The sequence below is a fragment of the Terrapene carolina genome, unplaced genomic scaffold (assembly GCF_002925995.2).
Source record: "Terrapene carolina triunguis isolate 2854851 unplaced genomic scaffold, T_m_triunguis-2.0 Scaffold131, whole genome shotgun sequence".
Classification (NCBI taxonomy): domain Eukaryota; kingdom Metazoa; phylum Chordata; order Testudines; family Emydidae; genus Terrapene; species Terrapene triunguis.
The window spans coordinates 39,355,661-39,366,305 of record NW_020664482.1 but is presented as its reverse complement, the minus strand read 5'-3'; the positions used below and the strand labels follow the sequence as shown (position 1 = coordinate 39,366,305).

General features: G+C 47.8%; 1 protein-coding gene across 1 annotated transcript in view; it reads right to left on the bottom strand.

Moving 5' to 3' along the window:
• Window positions 1-1,731: 1,731 nt before the first annotated feature.
• GABRQ (gamma-aminobutyric acid type A receptor theta subunit) overlaps window positions 1,732-10,645 on the bottom strand; it is a 100,691-nt gene continuing 91,777 nt past the window's right edge. Inside the window, exons 6-9 of the mRNA XM_026652986.1 lie at window positions 9,194-9,331; window positions 7,409-7,561; window positions 2,681-2,937; window positions 1,732-2,109 (exon numbers count right to left, since the gene is read on the bottom strand). Of these exons, the coding sequence (XP_026508771.1) occupies window positions 1,732-2,109; window positions 2,681-2,937; window positions 7,409-7,561; window positions 9,194-9,331 (926 nt within the window). The remainder of the gene's footprint in view (window positions 2,110-2,680; window positions 2,938-7,408; window positions 7,562-9,193; window positions 9,332-10,645) is intronic.

Below are 10,645 nucleotides of genomic sequence, written 5' to 3'. Positions count from 1 at the left end.
CAGTGATTTTGGGGGCCAACAATGGAGGAACCTGAAATCACTGGCTGCTTTGGAAAATGTTGACTCTAACGTCCCAGGACAAGTTACTTTCGTGTATCATTAACAAGTGCTAATGGTTGGAGGCCACCAAGAACTTAGGGCTTCCACAAGCACCAAAGGGATCAGTGTTTCCATTTCAACCTCCTGCCTACCCAGCCTTTGGAGACCATAGCCTTCCAGAATGATGTTTCCCTAGCTCAGTGGAACTCTGACATATAGTTAATACACCTTCTGCAAGAGGTGAAGTGGTGTGTTCCCTTCTACACTCTAGCTACATTAATGGATCTGCAACAAGGCCTGGCTTAAGAAGTATGCATCAGAGGGCCTCAGCCCGCCCCTTGCTTCTAATGCTTTTACGAAAGGGCCTAATTGCCACTCACAGGTTTCTCCACCCAGAAGTCTAGAAAGACAAAAAACACACTGGAGTGGTCTGAAGTCATCTAGTGGCTTGGAGTCCAGAAAGTTGTACACAGAGAGCAGGTGGAGGAGGAATAGGGTTTGGTTTTAGACTCCTATGACTGGTTCTCTCCCAAAACTCAGCATGCCAGGATGGAGGGTGGGAAATGTTAGAAACACTGATCTCTGTCCCTCTCATTACTGGGCTGACTCAAGCTTAGTCAACAAGAGATCAAATGCCAACTGCGGACAGTGGCACAAGTTTCCTGGCCAATCTTGGACCCCCTCTCCTTAATATTTGTGTACCTCACTGTGTGACCATTCCAGGCTGGGACCCTCTCCCCAACATTTCCTGCAGTTGTAATATGCACACAAAACCCTGCTATTCCCCTGGAAACACCACCAGTTAAACGTGACCTGTGTCCTCCTTCTACAAAAAAAATTACAAACCCTCCCCACCCCACCCCAGAAAACATGCACGCGCGCACACACGCACACACGCTCGCATGCTCACACTGGAAAAACAGCTTGCAAACTCCTGAAGGTGGAAAAAGGCAACTTGCAAATGTGCCTTTGTTTTTGATATGCACCCTCCCACCCCACCCCGCCTCCCTCCATCTCCCCTCCCCAAATAATTCCCAATGCCCTCCCCCAGCTGTTCCAAAATAAATATTCTTTTTGTTTGTTTAAAAGATTCTTTTACACCTGTAAGCAAGAGACAGAGAGAGAAAGAAAAGAAAGACCATGCAGTGTGAGAATGGAACTCCCCGATCTCAGTGACTCCAGGTGGGAATAAATGAGAAGGAGCTAAGAGTGAAAATGAGAGAAAGATTAAAAAATAATATCAAGAAGAACAAAGAGATGAGACTTCAGTGGTAAAATGGAGGTGTGGGCAGCGCATCAGTGAGCACATTCAAAGATAGCTTATTCCTCCATCCCTGTTTTCGACTCCGTTTCATTAAAACTTTTCTTCTTCTTTTTTAAAAAACTTTTCTGTGTTTTTGATTTTGGGGTTGTTTTTTTTTACAATGGTGAAGTTCTTCGGCACAAAACCGAAATCAAGACGAGGCCAACCCTCCCGAAACCTGAGACCCATCCCCAACCCCCCTGCCCCACCACCCCATGCTCCGTGTTTCTAATGTGCTGAAAAGAGAAAGTAAGCTTAGAATAAACCTACCAAACAAAGGAGGAAATGATAATAAGAGAAAAGAGTAAACCCAAACCCAAAAGACCACAGCGCTCCTGTGTTGTCATTGTCTGAGTGTCTGTGCCTATCGCTCCTGGAGGCCGCAGGCATCAATTTACATAGTACAACCAGTAAATGAGGTTGAAGAATCCAAAGGTGATTGGAAAAATGATCCGTGACCACTTGTCAATGGTGCTGACGTCTGCCAGGTCCGGGATTTTGAGCTTCAGCTTAGAGGACCGCCGGCGGAGGCGGCAGTTGGCACGGTTGCGGACAGCAGCATGGTGGGTCAGTGGGACATGGCGGTCTAAGGTGGGGTGGTGGCCAAAGCCATCCCGAGAGGCCAGCTGCTTGCGGAACTGGATTCCTGAGCCTTCGAAAGACAGGACAGAGTTTCGAGAGTCGCCGACACTGCTCATCATGTCCGTGGCCAGCAGCTCGTTGTTCATTTCCAGGGTGCTGAGGAGGATGTTGCCATAAGGGTCAACCTGGAACAGGGAAGAGAGAGAAAGATGGCAGTGATAGTCTGAACAGAGCACACTCGGGGCCAGATTTATCTCTTGCATCTTTCCACTGGCCTCAGGGATGGTTTTGGACTATTGTCTGGGTAACAACAATGCCCCGGGTTGGGCCATTTACAGAGACTGAGCATTGGCCTTCTGATCTAAAAGCAAGGGGTGCTACTGCTGTAGCTGAAGAACATGCTCCATCATCTTAAAGACAGGGGCTGACTCTTATAGCGCTGTATGTGATTCCACCACAAGAGGGGGACAAAGTCCCACTCTGTTAGCATTGAATATACCTGTATCGCATCCTCGTCTTCTCAGAAGAGGATGGACCTATGGGGCAGGGTGAAGGGTGAGGACTGAATGAGCACTCTAACCTCAGGAGTGTTTGGTCCTCGTGGGCATCTGTTTGCGTAGGGTGTACGCTTTAACCTAGTGTATAGTGAACATGGGGACTGTCACAAAGGGGAGAACAGCCCCTCCAGGACGCTCCTGGACCGAACAAAGGTGAAGAATCTGAATTCTCCTGCTAGAAGGTAGGAAGGGGACAAACCTGCTCCCTCATCCTCTTCTCCTCATATCGTTGGCGCTCATTGTTTGCCTTGCTGAGCCGCTCACTCTGCTTCTTCTGCTGGCGAGGGCCTCGCCCAAAGAAAATGTAATTGACAAAGGCATATTCCAGGAGCGCCAGGAACACGAAGACGAAGCAACCCATGAGATAGACGTCAATGGCCTTGACGTATGGGATCTTTGGGAGGGTCTCCCGCAGGTGGGTGTTGATGGTGGTCATCGTGAGCACCGTGGTGACCCCTGCAACAAGAGTATGCGTGCTCCGTTACCGAGATGGGGTGGTGCCACAGCACGGCACTTGCTCATTCTCCCCTCCATCTGAGCAATGCAGGGAAGGGGATAGATCAGTGTAGGGAGTGAAAGGAGGCCAGGGCTCTCAGACACTCCCAGCCCCATTCTCTCCCAGCAGGTGTAGCTGCAGAGAGGGATAAGCAGGATGGCTGAGAGATAGACTATAGCTGTTCTGATCCCCACCTCCCAACAGGAGTCACTGTAGGGAAGAGCCAGGAGGCGTAGTGAGAGAGTAGTGTATAAACTGTGCTTTAGCAAGATGATCTGTATCAACCCCCTCTGGCTCTGCTCCACCTCTTTGTCCCATTCCTCCTCCACTCAGGATGGCAGAGAATACCCAGCTCTGCTCTGTTCTCCTCCCCCTCCCTCTCTTCTCTGACTCCAAGGTCTCCCTTCTCATCTCTGTCCTTCTTCCACCTGACTCCATTCTTTCCTCTCTGCCTGACTTGCTAATTTCCTCTCTTTCCTTTCCCACTCCCTCCCTCCCCATCTCATTTCCCTCTCTGTCCAGCTCACTCATGTTCCACCCATCTGAAAGTAAATGTCCCTCGGACCTTGTCTTCCTCACCCACTCTGTCCCCGGAATCCTGAAGTGTCTTGTTCATTCTCACGGCTTTGATTACCTCTCCTCCAGCTCCTTCCACCGCCCCTGCCACTCTGTCTTCCCCACGCTCCAGTCTCTCGGCACTGCCTTGCACAAGGTCGCTGACAGCCTTCTCACAGCTAAAAGGCTCTCCTTGACCACTCTGCTGCCTTTGAAGCAGGGAAGCACTCTGGCCCCCTTAGCTTTCACAGCTCAGCTCTCCATGTACCTTGTTGATCACCCTGTCAGTGTCTCTTCTAATGATCCTCAACCTCCTCTCCTGGCTGTTGGCAATCCCCACGATCCTGTCCTTTGCTCTCTCATTCTCCTTTTCTCTGTGACCTTAACTGTGCCTGTGGTTTCAACTACAATCTCTACAACAGTGGCTCTCAGTCCCCAGCCCCTCTATCTATCTGTGATGCTCTGTACCTCGAGAGAACACCCTATACCCCCATGTTCATCTTTATAAAATGATTGTGTGGTATCCAATGCAAAGTTTATCATGTTGGGTGTCTTCAGAGGGCTCATAATGCACTGCGCATGGTTGTTATAGTGAAGCTATAGTAATTGTTACAGTAATGTTATAGGTTATAATTTCATGTATATAGTTATGAGGATAAAATGTATCCTCATGGCTTAAAGCAAGCCCAGGCAAAAACTCTCCAGGAATAGAGGGGCAGTTCACACCTCATCAGGGCAGGTATGGGACAAACCCAGCCCATCCTCACAGGAACAAAGGACACTGGCCTAGGCAGCAACAAAAGAATTTGTTAGACTCTCGAAAGAGTCACCCCCCTTCCTTTGGTCAGTTTGGAACTGCGATGAGGTAATGCTCACCTGACTCTGAAAGGGGTGGGGGGAGATAAAGCCAAGAGGGAAGAAAGGACATGATAAAAGCAAGAGATGTTTTGCCATGCCCTTTCTCTCTCTTCCACGTCCATCTACAGACACCACACCAAGCGACTGAAGCACTGATCAAAGAGGAGAGCTTGGCTGAAGGGCAACCAGCCAGCCTGTGGTGGGAAGCATCTCAGTTTGTAAGGGCATTGAAAGTGTTAAAATCAGCTTAGAATGCATTTTGCTTTTATTTCATTTGACCAAATCTGACTTGTTATGGTTTGACTTATCATCACTTAAAATCTAGCTTTATAGTTAATAAATCTGTTTGTTTATTCTACCTGAAGCAGTGTGTTTGGTTTGAAGTGTGTCAGAGTCTCCCCTTGGGATAACAAGCCTGGTGCATATCAATTTCTTTGTTAAATTGATGAACTCATATAAGCTTGCAGCATCCAGCGGGTATAACTGGACACTGCAAGATGGAGGTTACTAGGGTTGTGTCTGGGACCAGAGGAATTGGCTAGTGTCATTTGGTTGCACAATCCAAGGAGCAGCTTACATGCCAGAGGCTATGCATGAACAGTCCAGGTGTGGGGATTCTCACAGCAGAGCAGGGTAAGGCTGGCTCTCAGAGTGAAGGATTGGAGTGACCTAGCAGATCACCAGTCCAGATAACACCAGAGGGGAATGTCACACTATCTCTGACCTCTTCCCCTCTCTCTAATCTCAGATCTTTATCCCCTCTCTGATGTTTCCTTCTGGGTGTCCAGCTGCCACCCCAACCTCAATATTTCTATAAGTGAATTCTTTCTCTAACGCCACTCCATTGTCCTTCCTCTCACCAACATGGTCACCCTGAACACTTTTCTCTCCTTCTCCCTCAATATCCAGTCTCTCACTTTACCTTGTATAACACCCACATCCACCCTTTCCTTGCTGCTAAAACTCCTGTCTGTGCACTGGTTACCTCTTGCCTTTATTACGGCAACCTTCTTCCTTCTGGCCTACCAACTCCACCCCCAAAGTCTGCCTGAAGTCATCTTCCTCTCCCATTGCTCTGTTCGCACCATCCCTCTTTTGAATCTCCCTATTGGCTCCCTGTCTTCTACTGTAGCAAATTCAAGCACCTTATTCTCATCCAGCCTACATCTCAGTTCTGCTAAACCTCTAGCCCTCATCTTACTCCCTACACTGATCTCAGTTCCCTCACCTTATTGTCCCTTCTCTATCCTTCCCTCCGTTGAACCTTCTACCAGACTGCACATGTCTGTTCTGGTGTTCCAATCACCCTCCCCTCCTTCAACTCTTTCTTCCAAACCCACCTCTTCAATCAACCCCACCTCCTGTCTCCTGATTAAGGTTCATTCACCCAGGCTCTGATTCAGGAACACATCCCGATTCAGGACAGCCCTTCATCCTGTCCTTAAGTGCTTTCCTAAACTGAGGGCCTAAATTTATTCTCCTGGATTTGTCTTGTATTTACTTAAGAGTGTGAACTCTTCAAGGCAGTAAATGTGTCTTTACTAGAGTTTGTAAAGTACCATGGAAATTTGTAACACTGCATACATTCCCCCTGTGCCCATAGTCATTCATTCATCATCTGTCTGTCCGTCCATCCATCCCCAGTGCCTATCTATCCACCTAACCTAACTGTTTTATCTGCCTCCCAGTCAATCGTTAGACAGACACACACACACACCAGTATGCGCATGCGCGCACACACACACACACACACACACACACAGTGAAAGGAATGCCATCTAAGTGGTAACATGGTTATGTCAGAGGAGGCATGTTCATTTAAACCCCTGTTTTAGAGTCTCATTTTGATGCTGCTGAAGTTCATGGCAAAGCTCATGATGTGGGATCAGACTCTTAAGACATAGACCTATCTGAGGGGACAAATGCCTCTTTGAGCTGAAAATTCTCAAGCTTGTTCTGAGAAAAACGGTGAGTTTATCTTGCAAAGTCTGCCAGAGTCTGTTTGGCTTGTTTTGTGTGTTACCTGAGCAGAGAACAGGTGGTTTTCACACATTAAAAGATATTCAGGTGCTTTTATATACTGGGGTAACTCCTCAAGAGTTGAATCCTGAAACTAAGTCGCCATGGACTTAGTCCTCTGGCAACAAGTCTCTTTGACAGATCTGAAGAAATGACTTCAATGGGTGAGCAGGTTACATGTGTTTTGAAAATGGCATCATGAACATGTGCACTGCACATGCTTCCGCTAAGGGCTCCCTAAAAGTCCTCCTTCCTTCCCTGCACAGGTTACCTGCACTGCTCAACCACACAAAGGAGGGGAGCACCTGCAACTGGGCAGACAGGCAGGGACTGGGCATGCCAGGGTGGGGAGTGGATGAAGATTGGGCTCCATCCTCCATAATGTTCTGATCAGCATAGCTGAGCCTGCCTGGCAGGGGAAGTAAGGTGCACCAGGAAAAGGGCTGGCAGAGTTTACTTCTGCCCCGCAGCGAGAGAGTAGCAGGCCCTGATCTATGATTCAGAGATGCTATTTTCAAAACACCTACAACCTCTGCTCTTGGGGCAGCATAGCCAAGCACTGCCCCTGACTAGGGGTGGCTGAAGGTGCCACTTCACCCTTAGTATGTTTCCAAGCAAAACACCCATATGCCTGAATGTTGAGCCTCATGGAAATACAAGCCAGTGCATTGATTCCAGTGATTAGATGTGTCACCTGTGCATTTGTTTGCATGTCTGTTTGATTACTACATTGCACAGAGCTGATCACTCCAATAACTGCACAGATGTCTGTATACCTGGATCTCTGCATATTTGAACTGCATCTCACCAGATATGTTGTGGTATCTTCAAGATTGACCCTCTTGGGAGATAACAAAAGGTGCAATGTGTATTTATTTTGCTGTGCAATCTCTATCAGTCTTTTAACCACTCTGTTCTCCTTTTCTTTTTCAAACAATCCCAGCCCACTCCCCTCCCCAGAGGAAACCCTTATGGAGTGTAGAGTGAAAAGGGACCTACCCAATGCCACCCGGGCAGCAGAGGCATCATAATTGATCCAGAAAGAGACCCAGGACAGGATGGTGATGAGGATGGAAGGCATGTAAGTCTGGAGGATGAAGTAACCGATGTTCCTCTTGATCCGGAAACTCAGGGATAAGCGGAGATAAGAGCCTGTCAATCAGATACCAAAAGGAGCTGTCATTTGCGGAAGGGCCAGGGCTACAGGTGTGATAAGGGGGCAGGAAAAGGAATGGGAATCACCTGGGAATCACTCATATCTCTCCCTCTTTAGAAGCAATGCTGGGGAGGGGCAGGGGAGGTAATCCTGCTAGTCTGCCTCTCCACTGATGGCATAGATTTATCACCTTCAGGAAGAGCCTCTTTGGAGCCTGGTCAATTGGGCCCAATGCCTTGGATCTTTAACCACCTTGAGTGGTAAGCAGCCCAGGCTTTCTGAGCATTAAATGGGAACAGGTTCTCCCATAAGCAGTTGCAGTTGGAGAAGACAGAGGATCTCTTCTGCTAGATACCATGTGCTCACTCACAAAAATAAGAAAATTTACTCCTAAATAGCGGAAGGCAGTGTGTTAGGCAGCTGCTGGGAAAACTCGGGACTGTCCCAACCACAAGGTTCCTGTTCAGCCTCATTGCTCAGATAAAACTTCCAGTTTCATGTGTAAGCTCTTCCATAAAATGCATGTGCCATTGCGAATCTTATTTTCCCTGTGCAGGTACCATAAAGGTGTGTGCAAACTGGGCAAATGGAAATAGCTTATCTGTGCAAGTCTGTAGAGGACTCCCGTAAGAACTCACCCTTCTGTAACTCTCCCCTTTGCTATGAAGCTGAAAATTCAAGAGGTCACCCTGCCTCAACTGCTATCTTAACAGCCGAGGAAGGGGATAATGTGTTATGACAAAGGGACCCTCAAGGCTGGCAACCAGCCTAACTGGGCAGGCAGTCTGGTTTAATGGTTAGGGCACTAGACTAGGAAGAAAGAGACCTGGGGTCTGTTCTCAGCATGCCTCTTTATCTCCTTGGTCAAGTCACTTCACCTCTCGGTGCTTTTGTTCACTTCCCACTTTTTGTCTGTCATACGGTAGGCTTTTGGGGGCAGAGACTGTCTTTCACTATGTGATTGCCCAGTGCCCAAGCCAATGGGGCACCCTGCTTGGTTGGAGCCTCCAGGCAATACTGTAATAACAACTGATGATCTTGGCAGTGGTCTCATGTAATTTAGAAGGTCTTAAGAGCCAATGTTTGTGGTTTGTTTTTGGCAGTGCACACATACTAGATAAAATTAAGTCTGTCACCAATCACAGCAAATTTTCCAGCTGCACCATCAGATGTGCAGTCTTACCAGCTCCTTTCCCCATGACACGCAGGCAGGTTTGCGTCTCGTTCATAGGTTGCACACTTGTTTTTATGGAAATGTTTTTCTTCTTATTGTTATTTTTATTGGAGCTTCAAGAGCCACTTGGAAATCACATGGAAAGAGTGGTAAAGGTGGGAACCTACCAATGAAGCCCTGTTTGAGGGAAGTCAGCATTTTGGCCTGTCAATCTTGAGGGTATCTGCAAAAAATGGCACCATTCACCTCTTGTCTGAGGGCAGGGATCTGAAAAAGCAGGGTTGGCAGGAATGGAAGAGAGACCAATTTTCCAAAGTGGCACTGCAAGATTAGAACCCAGATCCTCAAACATCCTAGACGAGTGCTTCTACATCTAAGTTAGAGAAGCAACTGCATTGATTTTGCAAAGAGAATCCTTTATATGTTCCCCAAACCCCTTTGCACAGAACCTCACCTGTGGTGAAGACCACTTCTCTGGTGACCAGTCTCTGCTCGATGATGGTGAACTGGGGCAGCTCCAGCATCTCCATCCCCGTGACGGCCGAGTTGTTTCCTTGCCAGAAAAACACAATGTCATCGACTGTGTAGCCATCTGTGGGGTGAGGAAGCACAGAGTTAACAAGTCCTGGCAATCAGCATCTCCATCTCCATGAAGACTTTTCCCATGGGTCCCAAATGGAGTCCATTTATGAGAGCATAGCAACCATTCCCCACCTCTTGATGCACCTTCGCTCCTTAGCCCAACTTGGTAGAATAGCTACCTGGAGAAAGAAACAAATGGCCAAGACTCCTTCTGAAGACTAAGAAGTGGAAGGTGAAGGTGGGAGCTGACCCCTAAGACTGCCACACAATCCTTGGTTTGCTTAGCGGGGATTTGTACATCAGAAACCTCTCTCACAAGCAATATGCACAGCTTTTCCCTGCATGTCAGCAGGGGGAGATCACACAATGCTTTTTTGGTGTGGCCCATGAAAATGGTGCCTACCTGTTTACAAAATACAAGAGCAACAGGGTGGTGGATTATGAACAGCAGCACTAACAAAAAAACCCACAACATTTGGGCCTTTCCCCTCCAGACTCTCAACATTTTCACCTAGGTCAAAATGTGAACTTCTTTGTTAGGTGAATGCCTTCATTAAGCAGACATTTAGAAGAGCTTTAGTGGGAGAGAGGGCTGGATGGCTCTGGGAGATAATAATGAGCTATCAAGTCTTTCATTTCAGCATAACTGGTTCAAATGCAAGCCTGGTCCATCATGACCTAATGCAAATCCCCCTTTGGGTTTGGTCCTGCACTGTATGCATGTGGGAATCTGCATGTACCATCACTAGGTAACAAATGCTTGGCAGGACTGGGTGTGCAGGGGAGCCCAATTAATGAGAGCACTGCTGAGCAGCTGCCAAACTACTCCTGTCCAGTAGCAGGAGTGAGGCCAACAAGGGACACATACAACTAAGTGTCTCATTGGCATAGTGATCACACACCCATTCCCTGGCCTGTTTTTACCTTGCACCCTTGACAGTAAGTGTGCAAGGGGTTTATTATTTCTCATTGCAGAAGACTCCACCCAGTGGTTCAACCTCACTTGCATCTGAAAATAGCCTCTGTTCACGACCAGCACAACAGCCCTGCAGAGCATGCAAGTACTTGAAGCATCAAGGCATTTTGCTAGTTCGTGTGGAAGGGACTGGCCGTTCTTAGTGGGAAGGTGTCCACAACATATAGCCACCATCACAACTGGTACCGATTGTCAGTAATGTCCACAGAGAGACCAAGAACTAAATGGACCATAGAGACCTGTAGGGCCCTAGAGGTGCATAGTCCCTCCAGAATAGAGTTGAGGCAAAGGATGGCAGCAAAGTTTGCACTATTTCCGTACCTGCCCTGTAGATAAACAGTGAGTCAC